Here is a 25619-nt window from a genome sequence, read left to right as displayed (position 1 = left end):
ATTTATTTTATTTTTATTATAATTAATTACACATGAAATTGTATAAAAAACGTCGTATTACTTATTTCGTTAACCATCAAATTACAATATCAACAAACAATTACATCCACTAAGTAAGTGCAGGGGCCTTATTCAACTTGAAAACAATTATGGCAATCCACAGTGAATGTATATTTTGTCACATTATGTCGATTGTCGTACCTTGGCAAAGGGAATCAGGTTTAGGTTACGTTTTGAAGTAAATTCTTTGCTTATTAGTTATATAAAACATTCAGTACATAGTAGAAGAGTTGTTTCATTGAACTGGAAGTTTACGATCAGTAATAATTAGGGTGTTAGTGACATCGTAACGAAAACTTTGAGGGATGATTCTACTACAATTCGGTACTTTTGCGACGGAAAAATCCACTTCATATCAACTCAGAATCATGGTCTGAATAATCCCCCTCAGTATTCGTTACGATGTCACTAACACCCTGTATATTACGCAGGCTATATCTACAATAATTGGATCACAAGTAATAAGAACGAGCCACTCTAATGATCGAGATCAAAATCAGATTATAGGAAAGTCCCATATTGAACTGAAATAAATGGATATCGCTTGCGTATGCTAAATACGAGTATTAGTAAGGGAGAACGTTGGGAAAACTAGGTTCCCGAAGAAAGCGGGATATTTATCGTCATGGTCAAATTACTTACAGATTGTCCGTGATACGTCTCGTTGTAGATTCTTAGAACACTAACAATCTAAAGATACGACAATGTTTATGGACAAAATTCACGATAAAGGAAGAATACGACAGGCGCATACCTAATCGGCCTCATTACTAAACGAAGACTAATTGTACTGTATTCATGTGTTATGTCTGATTGTTGTAATTTAGTTCTGTGCAATAAAGTATATTTGATTTGATTTGAAGACTCAAGATAATAGTGGTCGCCTGGAAGAGATTGCTTCAGAGCACCGCCCATTTGTTTTATAATTGTTTGTATGTTATGTTTGTGTGCAATGCAGTATATTTGGTTGGATTTAATAATACCATGTTTAAACAATAGGTCGCGCCACAAACGAAGTCCCAAAGCCGCCGCGTTATTGTCGCAGACTCTGCATAGATTATTATGACTTATCTTAACTATTTCTATTCTATTCTATTCTATAAGTTCCAATAAAGTCCGTGGACTTCTATGGCCGCGCGGACTATTATTTTAAACCTCTTTAGTCTTCGTGTCGTAGTAAGTCGGAATGCTTTTTTGTCGCGACGAGTAGGAGTCAAACGTTCTTTGAACTCTGCTACCACAGCTCCACTTTATAAGGTATACGAGAGTAACAAAGGAAAAAGAAACAAGAGCACTTACAGGATAAACCAACTAACAATATCATCAGCATACAATCTAAGCTCCGCTTTACGGTAACCGGGTACAAGATAAATCTGTTAAAAACATAGTCGGCGGTACAAAAACAGCTGCCGTGGGAACGTCGTGCCGATGGTTTCCTAGATCTGCATAAAGGGGAGGAGATAATGCGCCAGAGCACTTTCTTTGAGCAGTTTTTGCTCATAGCGCAAGGTCGCGCAGTCTCGTGAACCCGCGCAACGCGAAGATGCGTTTATATGCGCTGTAGATAACGCGATGTGTCTTCATTATACAATGAAAGTTGGAATAAAATAAGTATTGAAGAATAACAAATGGCGTTCAACCTACTTGTAATGATTGCAGTTGACAATAAGGTCAAATAGCTTTTTGTTAGACATGATTGGGTAACAAAATCATACATAAGGTCACGACTATATCCCAATTGGAACAGTCAGAAGTAAATCCATCACAAAACGAACTAAGTATCCACATCTCACCGAGCTTTCTGTTAGACCAACGTGGTGCGCCGAACCGTCGTCTATAATGACGTACCTACTTGTAAGGCTGGGGTTGACAAGAACGTGCTATAAAAAGGTCAAATAGCTCTTTAGGTAACAAAAAATTGAAGAGGATACAAAAATAATAAAAGTTTGAATCAAGCTCGATGATGCACCTACTGAAACTATCAACTTTGAAGATCAGAAAACAAAACTACAGAAAACAATTCAAAAAATAAATAACAACACAAGTTCTAACGAGCACGAAGCGTGAGATTGACGCAGATAATGTCAACGACCGTACAGATCGACTGGAACCAGCCAGTGTTAACACAATAGAGAATCATCCCATTGTAGGAGTGACCCGATCACCTGCCCATATGACCCAGTGACCGATCGATACCACCGATAATATACTTTCGATTCGATTCGATCACTTGTCGAACAACAGTTAGGGTACATGAGAGAAAACGAAATGACCGTGAACTTAACGGAGATTTACGATAGCCTTGGTTGCGCGCGCGCCGAAAGGGTTTCCGATTACGATACGAGAACGACCGTGTTAGAATTTCAATGTCTGTCGATGTATATCTAAGCGTGTTAACTGTGATATTGTATACGTCTGCTTTGAAGATACAAAAAGACTTCATATACTTACTCTACTTAAAGCCAAACAAATACTTAGTATTCTTCGAACTAACGTAAAAAATACTAAATAGACCTGAAATCCTAGTAGCGGAAATCACACCTTGCATACTAAAGGTTCAATGCTTCTAAATTTATCAAAATCATAATTATTATTTTGATCAAAACATAAAAAGACGAAAATAATTTACATAATTACGATCATGATGAATACTAGTTCAAACGCCTATAACATTAAAGTTCTATTGACCCTACACAGCAGGTGCAAATTTTTGATTGGCATAAAATTATAGGGCAATATAAAACGGTACACTTTCCGGTGTCGGCTATTAAAGAGCCATAAATTCATCACGCTGAGCACCCGATCTAGGAAATCTTCTGAGGAAGCCGTAAACGTGTAGAGAAACCACCAACCGATGTGAAGATAACTTAGGCGCGATCACGTTATTGTGCGCAAGCTTGATTTCAATGCAAAAAAAGGAAGTCTTCAAATTTAGAATGAATAACCAAAATCTAGCGTGGAACATGCACACCTAAAATAACACCGTTAGTAGTATCCATGGTTGTCATTAGAATATCGTCAAAAACTCCGTAAGTTCGACCTTTGTTGTTATCTAACTTGCCTTATTTTTACCACCACTGCGGAACGCACAGCATTCTGCTGCAATGAATTCAAATTAAAATTAAAAAATATCTTAATTCACTTGGTAACATACTTAAACTTGAATCATCAATTGTATAATTCTTGAATCTAGAGATAGTAAAGTATCGTACATATTTTTCGAACAACTTTAAAAAAAGGTAAGTTGTCGTATCTTAAAAACAGTTAGCAACGAAATTTTACTGATGTAATCATAAAGATATACACAACACAATAACGTGAAATAACTGAAGTTACATTCATCTCGATTACGGCTCGCGTCATCTTGGTAGCAAAAACTGCCTTCTCGGGGAAAAGCAGAAAATATGACAAGTTAATTTAGATTGAGTGAGTCGAGAGCTCGATCACTTGGAAAGGGAGGAGAAATGCAGGCGTGACGAATTGTATCGTTCATTGTGAACTAACACAGTGGGAGGTAACCAAGACGTTGTAGGTGCAGAGGTCGAGACTGAAGCCGAAATGTCATCGAGTCAGGATAGTGCAGCTGCATGCATTAGAAGGGTGACAGGCGACAAACTTGATAGAAAGTGAAAATGATACACGCCTTTGTTGCAAGGAGGAATAAATGTGAAGACAAGTGCCTGATTGTTTATAACGTTGATGACAGTCAGCTTGTGTTTGAAACTCGAGGCGAAGAAAGTATGACAAGTGTAAAGTACAGCTATGTCATACTGTTATTTTATTTATGCGAGTGAATTTATTGGAAGATAAACTGAATAAATTAATTTATAATTTAAGTTTATTTAACAAAACTAATGTACAAGACTGTTCCAACTTATTATTCACAAGATACCGTAAGTAACAAACTGTTTATTGAAATTAAAAATAAACTTTTTGATAACTGTAAGCAGTAAGCAGTGAGTTTGCAACAAAATACCATATTAATTAATGTAATAACAATAAGTAGCGAAGTAAGTGAAATTAGATATGAAACTAACAGATATTAAGAATACCGTTTGAATAATGCAGATCTCGAAAGTCGATTTTAATATTGCTGTCCATGCATCAATTTTACAATAACTGTTCCATGTGAACGGTGTCAGTGTATTTCGGGGCCTTTAATAATACAGTTCAGTTGAACCAACACCTCGTTAGGGCGATAATCGGAATGGAGCCAGAAATCTACGATGCTCCAGAATACTTTGGGAATATGCAAATTAGAGGAATTCTCTCGCTATTGTATTTATAAGATCCCATTCGAACAATCCACAATATTCTTCACTATTCTAATACTGGTGATGATTTGTATGCAAATTTTATGAATACTCAAATAGGCGAGTGTACGAGAATCTTCAGTTTCAGTTTACCTTTTAGATATCGCTTCAACGCCTTAAAAATACGTATTCATGCAGTGGTTTAGTGGTTCTAGTTTACTAGAATGAAAAAGAATCTTATGCGTATTTTCATCAATATGTTACGACATACCGTAGCAGCATTTCAAAGGAGAGTTTTACTAAGTGCAAGTAAGGATATACGTTAGGAGAATGTTGGCGAAACCGACCAATATTAATATTTTAAAAGTGATAACAGGAAGACACGAGAAAAGAAGTAAAAAAATAAACTAAGTTATTATATTTAATCAAATTAATAGGCTGAGTGCTACTTAGATAGAAGAATACACAAGCTATCTGACCTCTATCACTCACAAGTTCAAACAAGGTTTGAAAAACCAACTTAGTTTACACGGTATCATAGATATCAGCACGCACTATGCAATTAGTTGTAAAAACGTAATTAAAGGTGACCCGGATTCGAACGCGCGCCACAACAATAGGAGACAATACTTTATGGCCAGGCAAATGTTAATGTCGGAAGAATTCTCCCACGCACTGACTCCCATACATCGGGTGATGATGAACTTGGTATACATGTACCATATGTAAATAGAAATGACAAAAACTATTTTCTCAGAACAGTAACATACATTATAGAGAATAAACCTAAATAAATATTAAAAACATTAAAACTGCATGTTTATGCAAATAATATTTTGATGAATGTGTCACTTGACGTCATTTCTAGTGAAAACGAGAACACTTACAGTAATAAATAAACATTATAAAATCATAAATCAACATAAAAATCATAACACAAACACAACAGAATTCTCTGGCACAGGAGTATAGGGAAGCCTGACCGCAACTAATCTAGGAAGAGAATTTGACAAAGAAGAAGAACATAATTTTTTTATAAATAATTTAATATAATTAAAGGTAGGTTAACATAGTTTTTGTACGGTACCTAGGTATTATTCTTAGGATTTTTAGACTTAAATTCTTAAATACAGAACATGCGAATATCCCATAAGTAAATACAAGTAATTTCACGATAGATGAAAACATAACGGATTAACGACTCAGGTTTGAAAACATTCGCGATGCACGTCCGTCCATCAAGTTCCCAGCATGAGACGGTTATACGATGAGTTTTCAATTACATTACTACTCGTGCTTAGAAAAACATGAAGATTAATTTTGCGGACACGATAATAAAGCGTTGGATTAACATTGAATCAAATTATGTAGGTTTTGTAACGGGATAAAAGAAAAAACAAAAGATGTAGCACGTAAACTAATATACGAATAAGCTCAATATAATCACCTCACCATCTGTTTTTTATAACAAAATTGTTGACAAATAAAAGTAAACATTTTCAAATATTTGCAAATACTCTAATGAGTGCTGCCGAATATTATGCAACAATTAAATCATAATATCGGCGTGCGTGTATGAAACGATTGATGAATGTACAGGAAGCAATAAAAGTATGTCAGGATCGAAGCAAATGGAATTTCATACTCTCTGCTTACCCCGGTGGGAAATAGGCGTGACTTTATGTATGTATGTTAAATCATAATACTTGCTTACTTACTACGAGTATCATCATCTGTTTCGTAACTCTCGAATAACTACCAAAAGACATCTGTAATCGGTTTATCTCAAAAATCTTTGAAACCTTTAGAAAAACCAGAAATAAAGGTGAAAATGTCAAAATCAAAGTTTTAATTATCATCTAACGACTTTTATCACATATTGGAAAACTAAAGTTTGAAGACATAATAATGTCATAATATCAAACCGTCAAATATAGCTCTACAGTCCAATGATAAATACACAAGCGCTTCCACTATAACAATACCGAGTGCAACAGAGCATGACAGTGTCATTGATCTTGTCAATGTAAAAGAACATACAACTTCAGAAACCATTTCTTGGCAGCATACAATGTCGTAAAACAGCAACAACTACTTCGTATGCAGTAAGTCCTACTGAGTAGGAGACAGAAACAGAAACAGTAGCTAAAGTGAAACAGATTGAACCGACCGCCTGCAATCCGCGGACGTGACAGAACGCAAAGGTCAATAGGGTGAAAGTTCAGCAACTAGAGAAATCAAACGAAATTGTGCATTTTACTATGTAGGCGGTGGAGAATGCTCTACAAGCTATTGGCTATGTTTCAACGATCTTTGAAGGACTGTTGAGGTTACGCTTAGACCTATAAGGGAAGCATAACATTGTTATTATATTTTATTTGTCATTTTTTTTAAACCTTTGAATATTCCCTAATACGTTACTGGCTACATAAGCCATCTTCGGGCGCATCAGCGTCGTGCCGACTAGGAGTCGAAGTGATCGCCATGGCCGAAATCGGTCGGAGATCATCATCACCATCACTGTCATTTTATTATTTCGTTTCTACATTAAATTATTTTTTATCTGAACTCTGTTCGTACAATCATACGTACGTAGTATTATTCATTATCCTATGGTACTGGCAAGAGAACTTTAAGTACTTACTTAGTAATCGTTTTGTGATGGAAGCATTATGTTCAAGCAGAATTCAATAAACACTAACACGAAAAATGCACTGCGTTGCAATATAAATCATGAACATACAGCATATGACACAGATGATGTAATGCAGATGGATCTATTCAGGTTTCTACAACGTAAGAGGACTTGTGTTCATTCATTCGAATCTGCACGTAAAGTCTCCTCACGTCCACTCATTCAATAAGTCTCAATGAAACACGACAGGTCTGATCTAAGTGACAAACATATTCGTACGTTTCCTTTCGTTTCGTAGTTTTTATCGCAAATTCAGTTATTTATTTTATAAATAAAAACTCTATTAAGTTTGAAATTTACAAAGAGGGTTGTTTCGGTTCTAAAATATTACTTCTCTTTAACCTTTCTCACTGTCAAGCTCCCCTTTATTTCCCCTTATCCCCCCCCCCCCCCCCTTATCATTTCCCTTTTTTTTGATTCTCCTTTATTTTGTGTAAGTACTTAAAGCTTAGCACGGAGACGGTATAGCGCGAAAAACGGTCCAAAAAACATTTTCGAAACGCGAATGCTTGAGTCGTATCCGAATTTTATAAGGTAGGCTGCATAATGCATAACTGGAAGATTACAGTCATTCTCGGCCTCAAAATACTAATATAGTTGAAAAAAGAAATAAAGAAAAATAAGAAGTTAGTATGTTTTGTATTCCCATGCTGTACGAAATATTTATATTGTTTTAGTCTAATATTCCTACTTTAAACGCGGTAAGAACCCGTTATTATGTGTTTTAATATTTATGTTGTATTAATCTGTACGTAATATTGAATATATCCTAGCAATAAGGCGCCTATTGTACTCTTCTATTTCTCTAATTTTGTATTTCCTGTGTGTGCAATAAAATATATGTTATGTTGTGTCCTGTTTGTTATGATATGATCTTGGACTCACCAGGCACCTCACAGGCAGTCATCTCCGTAATGAGGCCCTCGAGGTCCGGCGAGATGAGTCGCTCCTCGTCCTCCGAATGCGTGTAGTCCAGCGCGTGGTATATCACCAGCGCCAGGTTTACCACCAGCTGCAACAATACAGAAAGTAAAGTTAAAATACTTCAAAATGTACTGTACAGTCATGAGCAATATAACGTACCCACTTTAGGACTATGTCGCACTAACATATTTGTCATTTAGTGAGACTTACAGTTCAATTTGTCAAAAAAGTTAATGTGACATGGTACCAAAGTGTATACATATTAATGCTCGTGACCGTAATTTATATTAAGTGCCGTTTTCACTAACACAGTTGTCTAGTCTAGGCCATTATAGATGGCGATACATTTCGCCACCTACCACGTTGGTCTGATAGAGAATGGATGTACATCTGACTACCCCAATTGGGATATAGTCGTGAGTGTATGTTATGTTGTTAAAATGTACTGATTTAGACAGTCTAACAACATAACATAAGCTCAGGACTACTTTCAAATTGGGCTAGTTGGAAATGATTCGGACCAAGATTTTGAGCTGATATCAACTGGAATTTACTGTCGGAAAATTCATGAAAATTTTTGTGTTGTTTTTTTATATAATTATTTTCAGATCCATATTTTTGCGACAGAAAATTCCACTTGATATCAACTCAAAATCATAGTATGAATCATCCCCCTTAGTATTCGTTACGATGTCACTAACACCCAGTAGTTATAATCCAACATATAATACATATTTATATCATGTACATAGTTTGTAAATATAGACAGGAAACACTATGTATTAATAATGTAGTAACCTACGTCATAAAATTCCAAAGCCTCTAGTAATTAGAGCATCTCACATTTTTACGACATAATTCATAACTCATTCACCTATCTCATCACTACGAGTATAGATACTATTAGCTGCTCCCATCAAGTTCCCAACAAAACCAGTCTGATTGATAGAAACCTATTTAGTATTCGCAATGCCTTTTTAATTATTGTATGGGAAGCGCCCGGAGGCCTATTAATCTTGTTTCCACACCGGATTTAATGGAGTGTTGCAGGGAGCGGTTGCATTCTCTTGGGCAATGTTCACAATGGCCGTTCCGGAGGCTGCACTGATAGTCACAGTGGGTGCATCGTGTGTGGTGCGAGGCAGAATACTGCGGCCTTGGGGTTTGTTAAGCTGTGAATGCTGCGATGGAATCAGATAGGAGCTTGGTACAGTCTTTATCTACCTTTGTTTTGCATGCTATTAATGATCTGATATCGTAAACGTCAAGATTTGCTTTAACGAGGAAAATTGTTTTCTTAGGACTTGTAGATACCACCTCAGCAGAACTTCATTGATAGCTTTTAAATTTAGATTAACCTCATTACATTTATTAAAACCAAATGTTGGTAATAGTGCCAATTGGGACATCACCAACTTAATTTTAACTCAATTTAGCCAAGCCGAAGATAAAAGATCTATTGAAAAAATGTTGATGATGGTGCTAGTTTTGGGTAAACACCAACTCAATTTTAACTCAATTTGACTCACTTATCTCACTTATTGTACGTGAAGTACGGCATTAGTTCCAGAGGTGTCAAAGTAAATCTAAGCAGGTTAAGTCCCTCCGAATACTCACCGAACTGAGACAAAAATAAAGATGAGGAACCCTATTCACGTTGTCTAAAAAATTATAAACTAAAGCATGACACACAAATGAATCCCTGACCAATTACTTATTCTTTGTACAGAAAGCTTCACATCCATTTTGTATATCAGGACATCGCCTAAGCTATTAATCATCTGGAAGTTTCTATTGTGCGACAAAACACAATCACAGAAACAAAATTAAACATCCCGCAAACACCAATCGTTTTCTTTCGCAATTTGTTTCTCGACTCAGAACATTATACTTATATTATAAAGAAAATAACGCCTTTTGTGTTGACCACTATAAATCTAGTTTATTGCTTGCGCAGGAGTTTATTAATGTCCTACACCTTATACGGTCGAGTATCAAATAACACTTTCGTATACATTATGTTTTGCTTTCGTTACTTTTCCGAACAGTTACGCTATAACAACATAATTTAATTATAAATGGAAGGGTAATATTTTCAGTGTTATGTTTTTCATAATAATGTTTGTAGGAATATAAACATAGCTCTCATAAGAACAATCTTACTAATATATGCCGAAATTCAGACAAAACTCGACCTAGAAAAGATTGACTAGGCGTCAGGAATAGTCAAGTACGAGATTATGAAAGAATTGACTTTGAATTTATAAAAGATACAGACAAGGTAAATAAACAAAAACATAAAGTCTAGCCGCCAATTCAAAAATATTTATTCAGTTATTCAGTAGGTAACATAGTTACACTTTGAATCGACAATTTTTATTTTTATTTTTGTCATAACGAACGTCTCATCCGCCTAAAACTTCTCACAGCCTGTATAGCCGGGGAAAAGAAGCTGCAAGAAAAACCTCGGCACAGGGCCCTAGACGTTATTTAAAAAAAATATATCAATCGCTGCAGTCTATCCTTCGAACCGGTACTAATCCATAAAACACAAAGGTGCGCCTTCGTTACGCAAGAGTAGCCGTAGTAACAGCAAGATAATAACCAGATAGCTCGCCTGCCCAAAACGTTACATTTTTGCATGCCAACTACGAAATCGTGGCGCTGTGCAATTTTTAATTTTCATAGTGAAGTTTCTTCATAGAATAAATAGAGACTATTAAAATTCAAGCAGTTTATATTGTACCAAAATTGTCTTATTCCGAGACTAACATATACTGGCACTGATATCAAGTCTTCTGTACAAAAAATGTCCAGCAATTTCCAGATATTTTGTCACTATACTTTTTTATTCATTATTTTATAGGTTAAAAATCCATTTGTTAAATTTTGTGATACAGTTTGATTAACAATCTAAACCGTAAGCCGTTGGTCCCGGTTATTACTTTCTTACTCTTAAGTGCGTAATTGTTACTTGAGCCATGTCAGGGGCCTTTGGAGGCTCAACAATAACCCTGACACCAGGGTTGACGAAGTTGGTAATCCACCTCACAAACCACGCGATAGAAAAGGAGAACAATCTAAAACACAGTCACATAGTAAGACCTTCAATATCTGCATCTTTATACCCCAGAAATGTGTTTTAAATTATAGACCATAGTCAAATAATAGCCAAAATCTTTGCCCACTGACATAAAAACGGCAATTTTCGCAAGTCAACCTCAGCCAAGTTACAGGCAAAATCTAGTATTGTTCCGTGTGGTATTGCCAAAATTTTCGCAATATTGAATTATTTATTGTTCATACCACACTGCGGAAATTCTTGCTAATTTTGCATTATTCATTCATTTGAATAACACGCTGTTAATTTACATTGTTGAATGGTTCTTCACTTTACATGCATAGCTAACAATACTTACGCTTATTCGAATGATGCAGAACCAAATGTCATTAAAAACTTTAAGTTTAGTACTATTCAGGACAGGAGTCCTAGTACGGCTTTGAAATAGATTATTCTGGGCGCTATCCCTCTAGCATCCGACAGAGTCCTGCGGGGCGGAAAGCAAAAGGGAAACCACTACCCTATTTTTCCCTAAAAAAGGAGCATGTAGATTGCTACACTGATGAGCGTATCTCTTAAATTAGTGATAGTGACCTTTAAAATAAATTATTTATACTATGCTTACAACTCTACAGAAAATATTAGATTAAAAAAAACTTGATAGAACATGGCATTTTAGTACCTAACATCTTAGATGTAAAAGTAAGAAATAGAATGAAATTAGATTAGGACCGAAAGCCATATTTATAAATGCATGAAGGTTTTGCTGCTGTATACATACACAAAGGCCATAACAAAAATAAAATCGTATAAATGAAAACGAGCTTGGCGTTTGAATAAGTACCTATGCTAAAACTCTGCAAATAGAGTTCAGGGATTTTGCGCGGGAACTTCACGAGTTTATTCTACCCACTTCATTTCATCTACGGACAACTAGACGTCGGCAGGCATTTCATCCTTATGTTCTAACGTGGATATACCGCCAATCCGCAATAAACGTTTCGCCTCTTACTTTTTAATGCGAACAGCAAAGGACTGGAACTGCCTGCCATCGTCTGTTTTTCTTACTCGTTATAATCTGGGTGTCTTCAATGCTAGAGTGAATAGGCATTTCTTAGGTAAGCATGATCCACACTAGACCACACGTCGCTTACCATCAGGTGAAATTGTGGTCAAACGCGAAATAAATTATTAAAAAAATAGAGCCAATTACAACACACAGATAAAACAAATGTTGATCTGTAAAAGCATCGACAACATAAGCGGCTGTCATCGCGATAGCCACTGAGTTACGTGAACCAAATCCATAGAAACAGGGCGCCATAGGCCAATAGCCGAATATCGAGAGAGCATCTCTTATCGGCAGCCATTGTGTGCTAATCACGTGCAATATGAGGCTCGGGGGTTGCGTAAGCGCACGCAACAACGACCAAAACAATAAGGGTAAGCGTACAAGTATTTAGTTTGCTAGTTTTTTTTTTTACAAAGTGTACCAGAATACTACGTAATAATTGAGTTAATTCAGGCTCATTTCGTTTTATAAGTATCCGTAGAAACCACAAACCGTCAGAAGAAAATATTCTTCAAGATTTATTTTATTTTATACACCTAAGTTACCTACTTCTTGCGAGATCCAATTTCTCCCAGTAAGTACCGGAAATAGAGCCACTCCCGCCTTCCTCCTAATGGATGTCGCAAGAGGTAACTCAGGAGTGTAATGGATACAAAACAAAAGACAATCAACATACTATGTAATTACAGTGATACTCTTTATGTTTATATTTGTCACTGAGTCAGGATAGACAAATAACTAATGAAATTCTAGTTTTAAAGGGGTTCAAGTCATCATGATTACTCGCACTGTCGATTTCATAATCGTTTTCAACTACTACGTGGCTAAGGACCCTGTAGCATAGAATAAAGAATAATACTACGTACAGTACGGCAACTCTCCGCTCCCCACCAACGGCTGGGCTAGGTTTACCTCACCCCCGCTCGGTCTTACTATGGTCTTTAATCGTATGGCGTCAGACGTCACACAAAGATGCGCGTGAACGAAAAGTCTGTGTAAAAGGAGGTGCTTTGTATGAAGTGTTCCTGTAGTCTATTTCGGTTACATGAATAATCACTATAAGTACAGAAATAATGTATACAAAATAATGTGCATTTTAACTTGAGTTCGTCTAATATTCTGCCTATCAAAGTCCAATTCGATCATGACATGTGTTTCAGCCTTAACACCATCCTATTTACAATGGCAACTAAACAATGAAAATCCTTTAACAGATTACATTTGTTGTTCTTAGTTGTTTGCAACATTATTAGGTAGTCATTCCTTGAATAATTTTAGTCGAGGATATATTATATCTTGATTGCTTAGTTGTTATTTTTTTAAACAAACTTACCAGTAACATTATCTAAACTAAATCCAAATTCAAACCTTTATTGAAAAAGTCGATCGAGAAGTTTGAATTTTGAATATGTTATTCTTTTTCATAAAATTTAAAATCTCAATCGAGAACTTGAATTTCGAATTTCTTTTTTTGTCACATTCAGCTGCTTGTCTTCCCAGGTATGTAGTAAAATCCGACAGAGGGATTTTGACCTTTCTAACATGATGTACAATATCATATCCAACTTAGTACTTCGTATCAACAGTAGCTGCACGTTGTCTTTGATTATTTGTGACTCTACCCACCCCATTAGGGATTAAAGGCGTGAGTTTATGTATGAATTTGAATGTACATAATGTCTCACTCGAAATTCACTTTTACTGTGACGAAATTTTTATATTAGCCTTATTAAGGCCGACTATTCTACCCGCTATTTGCTACTTGCAACTCGTCAGCACTCAAAATGACTTAAGTAGGTTTTTACAGCACTTACTTACACTGACAAATGGCAAGCTAATGTTGTAAAAACCCCTCGTTAAACCGCATGCCCGGTGCAACTAACTAGTTTTAGTACTGTTGAGTATACAACACAAAGCTTTTATTATAGAGATGCCGCGGGAGCATAGCCTGTGGGCATAGAATAAGGAATAATACTACGTACTGTGAGATCGAAATATGCACAAAACGATCATAATTTTACAGGACGTTAGTGACATCGTAACGAATACTGAGGGGATGATTCAGACCATAATTCTGAGTTAATATCAAGTGGATTTTTACGTCGCAAAAATTCAATTATTTTTGTGTTTTTTTAATTATTTTAAATTCTATACTTTTGCGATGGAAAATTCCACTTGATATGAGCTCAGAATAATGATCTGAATCATCCTTCTCTGTATTTATTACGATGTCACTTACACCCTGTACAAGTGACATCGTAACAAATACTGAGAGGAATGATTCAGACCATGATTCTGAGTTGATACCAATTGGATTTTCTGTCGGAATATTCATGAAAATTTTAATGGTTTCCATACTTTGCAACAGAAAATTCCACTTGATATCAACTCAGAATCATTCCTCAAAGTTTTTGATGCGATGTCACTAACACCCTGTTTAAGGATCGTATTATCCACATCATTCCTTGCTTCTTTGGCATAGCGCAACCACAACTAGAGCTTGTGTTACTACACAACGAAAGGCGAGTAAATTGATGTGTAGCGGTCCAGCCAGAAATGTCTTAATGCGGCCGCTTCACACGCCGACGTGAGTTAACAGGCGACGTGCGGACTCGCTTTATTCAGTGCTGGCATATCTCCCTTGTTTCTATAATCTGTGGCATAAAATATCAATCAACAACCTGCAGGACGCTTTGACATAATACTTAATGATGCTTTTGATGTACCTCGTTACTGCACTTGTCTTTTTATATCCTCTAAGGAACTGAATTAACGTTTTTGTTGCTTGATTATATAGAATGATGGTACTTTTGTTTGGCAGAAAAGGTCTTAGAAATAACTAAGTAGAAAACTGACAATAAAACTGGGGATTTAGGCAAGTTGCAAACGATTATGATAGTCGACAGTGACAGTGATAAGATGGCTAGTGGTCCAGTGGTTGAGCATTAGGCTTACGATCCGGAGGTCCCGGGTTCAAATCACGATGGGAACTTATAACAAAAAAACCGTGATCCCCAGTTTAGTTAGGACATCGCAAGCTTATCCGCCGAAAAGGAAAGGGTCGGATAATCGACAGGCATAAAATTTATGGAACACATGTCAATTTTAGGCAGACGTTTAAAAAACCCTTCCAAAATTTTAGATTGGCCAATAACCTGACAGAATTAAATTGACAGCACTCGTCAAAGGGATTGCATGACTGTAAGCGAGATGCCTATTTTATTCGCCCGGTAATTAATTCATGTTAAAATTAACAATTCGTTTTTATTGACAGTTTTTTCATGACGGATATAAAATTAGGAGGTGTATGCTGGAATCAGGGCCAATGATTATCATATTTAAATTTTTAATTTAATTTTACTATTATTATAATTTTCATGTTACAATTTAATAACTAAAAATGTAGACGAAATGTTAAATGCTGACCAACTACAAACTGTACTATTTTTTATTGCAAATAAATGAATTATGAATACAATGCAGTGTTATCACAATGCCAATACTATCGCATGTACAGATAACAATGTTTTGTTCCAATGAAATCCTTGTGCTAAAAATGGATATAAGCTATTAATCCATTTTTTAGTTTATCTTTCGATTGACAGGGTATACCCGAGTTATAATCTACCTATTCACTATGTATCTATAGTCAGAAACATATACTACATACACACACACTACACACACTGTTATACATACCTACTGTTATTGTACTGTATTCGTGTGTTATGTCTGATTGTTGAAATTTAGTTCTGTGCAATAAAGTATATTTGATTTGATTTGATATACTTACTTAATGTACACGAATCAATGCTGTTTGGTCTTCTGTTACACAAATCAAATCAAGTATATTTTATTGCACACACACACACACACACACACACACACACACACACACACACACACACACACACACACACACACACACACATACACACACAAGAAACATTTGCATAATGCAAGAAACATTTTAAAAACATACCCAAAAAGAGATAACAGCGGCGACCTTATTTCTCTATAGCAATTTATTCCAAGCGACCAGAAATAATAAAAATAATAGTAGAACACTTTATTGCACACACAAAACATTTACAAGAGAAACTTATTCTAAGGTAGGCAAAGGCAGGCAGCCTTATCGCTAGTGAGAAGAAGTATTGAGAGTACATTTAGATGCATAGTTCAACAAAAAAGATTACAAATAAATAATGGCCCCGATTCCTGCAGACACCTCCTAATTTTATTTAAGTTATACCCGTCATTTTCTTATTCGCCGAAAAGGAAAGGGACGGATGATTAACAACTGTTAATTTTAGATTAATAAAAAAAGACATCTCGCTCATATGCAATCCGTTTCACGTGTGCTGTCAACTTAATTCTGTCGGGTTATTAGCCAATATACAATTTTGGAAGGATTTTGGAGGATTGTCCGAGAAAGTAAAATGATTCCGTGCTTCGGAAGGCACTTTAAGCCGTTAGTTGCGGCTATTAGAACTCCACTAATCCACAGTGGAGCAGCGTGGTGGAGTACCTATGCTAGGGGGACGTATATCTTCTTCTTATCGTGTGGGTTGTGACGTGGAATACCAGCCTCATCAATCCTGGTGTCAGAGTTATGATTGAGCCGCCAAAGACCCCTGACGTGGCTCACGTAACGATTACTCACTTACATCAGTAAATAGTAACCGGAACCAACGGCTTAACGTGCCTTTCGAAGCACGGATCATCTTACTTTCGGACAGTCAGGTGATCAGCCTGTAATGTCCTAACCAAACTAGGGATCACAAGGTGATTTTTGTGATATGTTCCCTCCGGGATTCGAACCCGGGGTCTCCGGGTTGTGAGTCCAACGCTCAACCACTGGACCATAGAGGCCGTTATATGCTGTTGGACGTATATTATATGCTGTTTATGTTATTAGGTACGTGAAAACATTATAACAGCTAGCACTAACACAATTCAAAGCCGCGGGTTGAGTGACACTCTGATTTAACGTTATCTCACTAACAATTGACTAGAATTAGCATTTATCTCATTTGCATTGTTTGTGTCAGACAAATATTGAGCCCATGGCAAGATTGCACTTTGTGATCATTATATTACCTACAGTAGCACAAGACTTTAGATCTCATAGTGATTTATTAAGGCTTACTTTATATTATATGTTATATTCATTTTCTATCGCGTGGGTTGTGAGGTGGATGACCAATCCAGCAACCCTAGTGTCAGTACTATAGAGCCGTCAAAGGCTACCGACATGGCGTATGTAACGACTGCGTACTAACATCAGTGTGTAGTCGTTACCCGAGTCATATCAGGGGCCTTTGGTGGCTCAATAGTAACCAGGGTTGATGACGTTGGTAATCCACCTCACAACCCACACGATAGAAGAAGAAGAAGTAAGTAGTAACCAGGACCAACGCCCTAACGTGCCTTCTAAAGCACTGATCATCTTACTTTCGGATGTTTTTTATGATATGTCTCTACTGGGATTCAAACCCGGAACCTCCAGATCGTGACCGCAACGCTTAAGCACTGGACCACGGAGGCCGTTATTGCTATATTGGGATAGTTATGATCATTAAGAAAGATAACCAACTCAACTCACTGTTCGGACCACGAACAAAATATAAAAATGTCTATGGTTTTGTTACTATTAAAAAGGTATTATCATAGACAAATAGTTGACTTCCTTCTTGGCATCAAAAATGGATGCATAATCAATATCTTCTTGTGTTAAAAAAATATCTAAAACAATACTAAAAATATATGGTGATTTATAAAATAATAATAATAAAAGTGTAAAATGTGTGAATAAGTAAAAGAAAACACTAAACTTTAAAATATTCCTTTATGTGGTCGTTTGATTACCAGCACACCACTCAACCATCACATCTAGAACGTCACACTCACTATGATATAATATGGAACGCAATAAATGATTTGATGAAAAGATAATATGGTAAATCGCTATTGTAATCGCAACTTAATTACAACAATCACCTTTTTCGTAACAAAATTGAGGCAGGTACAAAAAGTTCATGATATTTTAAGTTCATAGTTAGCTCAAAATTACAAACTCGCGGGGAAAAGACAGACAGATATCTATACTTATAATAAATCTGTAGAGAGGTCAATTCTGTACATTAAATATTTTTTCAAAATAACTATCAGGGGGTGATAAGTGGTCGATACTGATGCCAAAAATGCAATCAGTAAAATTTTTGTCTGTCTGTCTGTCTGTCTGTCTGTCTGTCTGTATGTTCCTTATAGAAACAAAAACTACTGGACGGATTTAAATGAAACTTGGTACAATTATTCTTCACACTCCTGGACAGGTTATAGTATACTTTTCATCACGCTACAATCAATAGGAGCAGAGTAGTGAAGGGAAATTCTTTTGTATGAAAAATCTAAACCACTCAAGTTAGACGTTTGAAATTTGGCATGCAGGTACCTTAGATACCGTAGAGGTGCACTAAGAAAGGAATTCCCGAAAATCCTACGGGAACGGGAATTAGCGGGAAAATCCTTTTGTATGAAAAATCTAAACCACTCAAGTTAGACGTTTGAAATTTGTCATGCAGGTACCTTAGATACCGTAGAGGTGTACTAAGAAAGGAATTCCCGAAATTCCCACGGGAACGGGAATTAGCGGGAAAATCCTTTTGTATGAAAAATCTAAACCACTCAAGTTAGACGTTTGAAATTTGGCATGCAGGTACCTTAGATACCGTAGAGGTGTACTAAGAAAGGAATTTTCGAAATTCTTACGGGAACGGGAATTAGCGGGAAAATCCTTTTGTATGAAAAATCTAAACCACTCAAGTTAGACGTTTGAAATTTGGCATGCAGATACCTTAAGTACCGTAGAGGTGCACTAAGAAAGGAATTCCCGAAATTCCCACGAGAACGGGAATTAGCAAGAAAATCCTTTTGTATGAAAAATCTAAACCACTCAAGTTAGACGTTTGAAATTTGTCACGCAGGTACCTTAGGTACCGTAGAGGTGCATCAAGAAAGGAATTCCCGAAATTCTCACGAGAACGGGAATTAGCGGGAAAATCCTTTTGTATGAAAAATCAAAACCACTCAAGTTAGACGTTTGAAATTTGGCATGCAGGTACCATAGGTACCGTAGAGGTGCACTAAGAAAGGAAATCCCAAAATTCTCACGGGAACGGGAATTAGCGGGAAAATCCTTTTGTATGAAAAATCTAAACCATTCAAGTTAGATGTTTGAAATTTGTCATGCAGGTACCTTAGATACCGTAGAGGTGTACTAAGAAAGGAATTCCCGAAATTCCCACGGGAACGGGAATTAGCGGGAAAATCCTTTTGTATGAAAAATCTAAACCACTCAAGTTAGACGTTTGAAATTTGGCATGCAGGTACCTTAGATACCGTAGAGGTGTACTAAGAAAGGAATTTTCGAAATTCTTACGGGAACGGGAATTAGCGGGAAAATCCTTTTGTATGAAAAATCTAAACCACTCAAGTTAGACGTTTGAAATTTGGCATGCAGATACCTTAAGTACCGTAGAGGTGCACTAAGAAAGGAATTCCCGAAATTCCCACGAGAACGGGAATTAGCAAGAAAATCCTTTTGTATGAAAAATCTAAACCACTCAAGTTAGACGTTTGAAATTTGTCACGCAGGTACCTTAGGTACCGTAGAGGTGCATCAAGAAAGGAATTCCCGAAATTCTCACGAGAACGGGAATTAGCGGGAAAATCCTTTTGTATGAAAAATCAAAACCACTCAAGTTAGACGTTTGAAATTTGGCATGCAGGTACCATAGGTACCGTAGAGGTGCACTAAGAAAGGAAATCCCAAAATTCTCACGGGAACGGGAATTAGCGGGAAAATCCTTTTGTATGAAAAATCTAAACCATTCAAGTTAGATGTTTGAAATTTGTCATGCAGGTACCTTAGATACCGTAGAGGTGTACTAAGAAAGGAATTCCCGAAATTCCCACGGGAACGGGAATTAGCGGGAAAATCCTTTTGTATGAAAAATCTAAACCACTCAAGTTAGACAATTGAAATTTGGCATGCAGGTACCTTAGATACCGTAGAGGTGCACTAAGAAAGGAATTTTCGAAATTCTTACGGGAACGGGAATTAGCGGGAAAATCCTTTTGTATGAAAAATCTAAACCGCTTAAGTTAGACGCTTGAAATTTGGCATGCAGGTACCTTAGTTAACTTAAAGCTTAGTTGCAACAGGATATTGCAAAATTCCCACGGAAACGGGAGTTAGTGGGAAAAAAACATTTGTATGAAAAAATCGAAACCGCGTAAAATAGATATTTTCAATTCAATTCAATTAAATTATTTATTGCATTCCATGTAGTACAATGGGATGTTACATAGGCCTAGGAACTAAAACATGGACCCTGTAGGGCACAGCAACGTTGAAGGGAAGAGAGGAAGTGTGTATTAAAATTAAAACTCAATGAACAATCAATTAAAAAAAAACAATTCAATCAATTGATTCAATCTAGCATGCATGCATACCTTAGTAAATATAAAGTTTATTTTTGGCTGTATTTTGAAAAATGGGAGTTATTGGGAAAAAAAAAATGTACTTATGAAAAAATCTAAACTGCATAAGTATGCACTCCCACACACACAAAGATCTCTCTCTTATATAACACGCCACGCGGACGAAGTCGCGGGCAAAAGCTAGTGAAACATAAAGGAAAATAAAATACTGTTATTCAACACAAAGTGACACGGTAAAAAATATTACCAACACCAATTCCCAAGTCCAACATCACTATAAATTCAAATCTAATTGAGAACTGCGTGCGTACGTCGATGGCGCCCCAGATATTGTTATTGCAGAGGAAACGCCGGGATATCGATTAGAAACAGCTAAATCGATTTATTTTAATATTGCAGTCCGATTTGATCATTGCAATTTAAAGGAGGTTAATCGAGTGAATAGAGATGTACAATCGAGCAACGGTCACGGTTGATTTAACGCTAAATCCTAATTAAGTTAGACGCTTTTTTCGTTCATTTTAATCTATTTTTGACGAAAGAAAATCTTTTTACTGGTTAAACCTATCGTTTTTTTAAGCATTAATTTTAAAATAGATCCATTGGAATAAAGCTATTGTTAAAGTCATTGGAACTTTAATAGTATATACTATGCATTTGTAAATATGCGGAGATAGATACTAATAATTTTGATAGTAGCGCCAACTGAAAGGAAACTATTGCTTTTATGCTATCCTATTACCTACATAAATCGACAAATATGCCTGTAAGCAAATTATCATGCACCAAGATAAACCTAAGAACATAAACACCGTATTGCCCTTACAACTAAGCTTTATGAATTGACTGCAAGCTGATTCAATTGTATGTGCTGATGGCCTGGTGATGATAACCCTAGCTCTCTAGGTTGGCCTAGGTTCAATCGGTCACCTAGGAATATAGGGTCCGACTAACCCATATAAGGAGATGGGAGAAAGTATATTTTATCGCTGGGAACCGCAGGTTGTGGAAACAACAAAATGTGAATAGGATTTCGAAATGTAATACGAGACACAATTTGTTTGATTTGAATTGGATTAGGTTATGAGAAACAATATGGTTATTATGTTATTGCAGCAAATTGGGTTAATCTAATAAAGAACAAAGAAGTACTGGAAACTCATCTATTTGAAGTTACAGAGTTGCGTGCTAGCCAATACGAATAGAAAAATTAAAGTACTTTTTATTACTTCCAATGTTGTTATATAAAAAAAATTCTAGATTCAAACTTACACTACGAGACTTCACCAGGAATAAAATGTTACCTACACAAATTTTTCAAAAATAGGTAAAACATTTGCTTATAGCTTGTTTGTGACTAAGCGCCATAGATCTTTTATTAACTTTCATGAAGTCTATCGAACTACTTTTAATCTCAGAAAGCAAATGAAGATGAAATGAAACTTTTAACAATACGTATTTTACTAAGGAAGAAAGGTAAACAAGTAAGGTCGTGTCGTCACTTCCGACACTCGTATCACGGAAGGAAGCCATGTGCGAGGGAAAAACTCTAGTTGACGGCAATGCAACAAGGTTACTCAACATTATTCTATTACCTTAGGTTAACTAGCTTATATTTTTGTTATGTTTACCAACGCTTGATTGGATAAGCGGTGGTGGGACTATTTAAGTAGATGTATTCATTAAAATCATTAAATATATCGCGGAGACATAAATGTGTATCATTGTCTTATCTTACTTTATCAAAAATATCGATTCTAATATAAGTCACAATTTAGATTCTAGTTTTGGATACAATTTGAGCATATTACTACCCAATTCGCCGCAAGAAACCGCCGCCGCCCGACATAGGTTTGCGAGATGCGCGCGCGCCACCCACTGGGCTGCTGCGTGCGAGTCTGTTAATTAATTTGATTTGTCGCCTGTCCGCGTTGATGATTGCGCACACTAAACACTGCGTACAGGGTGTGTGATATCATTTCAATCACAAATGTTACTACAAACCCACAATCAATATTACTTTTACAAAGACATCAAAAGACCTGGACACGGACGCAATTCTAAATCGTAGTTCCTAAACAGACTAAGACGTGTACACCTGGAAAAATCACGTGTTGTTTCTCATTTTTTTTGAACTCAATTGTAACATTGTCGAAAAGCGAAACAGAACTGACGATCTAAAAAGGCCACATCAAAGCAATTCATTTAAAAATCGATATTGCAATTTGACATTTGCGCATTTGCGTTTTGACACTATCTCCTACGTCATAGTTCCTACTTTGCATGTCCTGTTAAAGTAAATTGTCTCGTGATTAGATAAATCAATAAATGACAAGTAAAGTGTGAACGATGTAGAAAAGAAGGCCTGCATACTTCTTTTGATTGACGAAAATAGTCTAAGACGGATATCAGGGATTAACAAGATACTAAAATATTTCAGTAGTTCATTCATGACATAAATTATGAAAGTAAGTGCCTACTGATAAATGATGGAATTAATAAAAAATAGGGTGCGGCGGCCGTAAATAACTTAAAATATGGCATTGACACTTGAAACTGATTATTTTGAATTCTCATGCAAATAAAAGATAATACAATTAAATTGATACACTGAAAAATAGTTCCGGCTAAGTAGTGCATAACAGGAAAATCTACAATAAGTCACATAAGAAAAGCAGTAATCTAATAGAAGCATTTAAACAACAAACAAACCTTTTATTAATAATAATCGATCATTTTAATCGTATACCAACAACTGAATTTCAAACTGTTATCATCCTGTAGACGCGAGCAGATGTCCCAAACCAATTTAATTGAGTTGCCCTACACATAGCGTTTGTATAGTTACATTCAATTACTAGCCACAAAATTGCCGTTGGCCTCGACATGAAAATAATTGGCTGAACACAGAAAGTGTTGGCGTCAGATCTGGCAACCCCCGTTGCCTAGGTTTGTTGATTATATGGCGCATAGCAACGGGGGTGATGAGTAAGGTTTTTTTTATATTATTTAAGTTTGTTTTCTCTTATTCTGTATTATGTTAATACTGAGTCAGCCATATTTAAAGCCTTTGTATCATTTTCTGTATCAATACTAATATTACTGTGTGGAATAAGTTAATTATCTTTTCTTTCATTTCTATGCATCTTGGTTGTATAATGTCTTATGATTGATTGATCTTTACGTAATACCATTTTCATTACAACATTTAAACTTTTAAAGATGCAATGTTTACGTGCAAATAAATTTACTGTTTTGACACCTATTATATTTATAGCTAGTACATAGAATCTTTTATCAGCAAACAATGTATTGGTTGAATTTGAAGAGCGTTCGAAATCTATGTTAATATATCGCTATTCAGTCAATATTGTCATCTATATAATTTACAGAGGCGCGAATCTGTACCAATTTCTCACTCAGTATATTTACTCCGTAACTATCATCTCCAAACAATAATACAATGTCTTTGTGTAAACAGCCCATTTCACTTATGAACAAACATATACGTAATCTCATTATGAAAACATTGAGCGTCTAGGTTTCACACCTCTTAATATTTTTCACCTTGTCACTTTAGCTCATGCTCATGTATTGTAACATTTCATGCTAATGCATCATCTTTGTCATGCAAATACTTCGCATGGCTTTTAACATAATTTGCATCTGCCAAGGAAACGGAAGTCACATTCATGTGTTTCATGTCTTTTTGTGAGTACTTGTAAATTGTATTATAATAAGCTACTGAATTAATCCCTGCAACTCAGTTGATATTATGGTGAGTCATACTTGAATTACTGATGTCCTTTGACATTAAAAGAAAAACAAATTATTATGTAAATGTTTACTTCATGTCATGTCAGTTCAATTTTGCCATTGCCTGTTTGCTTGCTTAAATGCACACTTTTTACACGAAAAGTACATTTTAAATAAGAAAACTTCAACAACAGACCATCTCACGGGATATTCTCAACAGAAATCACACGGCATCTCATAATCGTCATCAAAAGACACCGGCTCATTACCATACAAACAAGCACAGTAGTCTTAAACTCACGTCCGTTGAATATTCAAACAGACATAACTCAAGACTGTCGCGGTACAGCTAATGTTTTATACAATATGTTCCGATTGAATGCCAACTGGGGTGGCAGAGCTGCAGAGCTAGTTTCTGATATAAGAGAAGACATTCTTGATAGACATGCGAGTGGTGGAAACTTGGTTAACTTTCGAAGCATCGCTCTCCGGAGGCACTATATTTCTATTAGTGGAATTTCGCTTGGCTGATCGTGAGAAATGTGTCATCTATGTAATACATAAAAGTGAAAATAGTGTATACGTATAATGTAAAAATGTCCACTATTTACACTTAACAAACGTCATAATAATTTCAATTGCCGTTGTATGTACCTTAACAATTTCTTAGTAAAAATAGGTACCATAATGTGTAACTGGTCTTTGTTGCTTTGTTTGCAGGAGATATGTAACCGTCTTAACAAGCTGTTGCATAATGTAACAAGTGGTGCGTAGGACAGCGCCATCTGGTGGAAGTAGAAAGTGCTATGAGAACAAATGACGGTGGAACGGACGCGGACACAGGTTGTCGCGAGACGCTTCCTGATGCTAATGCAGTGAACACCGATGCAAGTGATACACTATAAATGTCCCAAGAAACAAATTTCTCAAAAAGACAATGGTTTATTACAGGGAAATTGATTTGCCTTACTACATCACCTTGTTGGCCAGTATTGTCTTCTGCTGGGCAAACAGCACGTGTGATATATTTACTTATACATTTTTTTTAATAATTGAATGTCAGTAGCATATAACATGATTGTCCAAAAATGCAGTGATTGCTTAAAACGAATCTGCTTTTTTGCTTTCGGTAGTCAATCTCTCTTAGGAAAACAAAAATAATTACAATCTCTAAACTCCAAATTAAGGTTAAGATGTCAAAGAAGCATGTACTTTAGTATTTATTTACCTTGTTTGCTATAAACCCGTGCGCAGACGTCTTAGAAACAGCAAAAGCAACTGTGCTTTCCAGTC

General features: G+C 36.1%; 1 protein-coding gene across 2 annotated transcripts in view; it reads right to left on the bottom strand.

Moving 5' to 3' along the window:
- The window catches only part of LOC126380002 (protein spire), a 208860-nt gene that overhangs the window by 103376 nt on the left and 79865 nt on the right, over positions 1 to 25619 (bottom strand). For both annotated transcript variants that reach the window (XM_050029105.1, XM_050029179.1), the window contains exon 3: positions 7894 to 8020. In XM_050029105.1, the coding sequence (XP_049885062.1) occupies positions 7894 to 8020 (127 nt within the window). The remainder of the gene's footprint in view (positions 1 to 7893; positions 8021 to 25619) is intronic.

Source organism: Pectinophora gossypiella, chromosome 1 (assembly GCF_024362695.1).
Source record: "Pectinophora gossypiella chromosome 1, ilPecGoss1.1, whole genome shotgun sequence".
NCBI lineage: Eukaryota > Metazoa > Arthropoda > Insecta > Lepidoptera > Gelechiidae > Pectinophora > Pectinophora gossypiella.
This window is presented reverse-complemented; position numbering and strand designations above follow the sequence as displayed.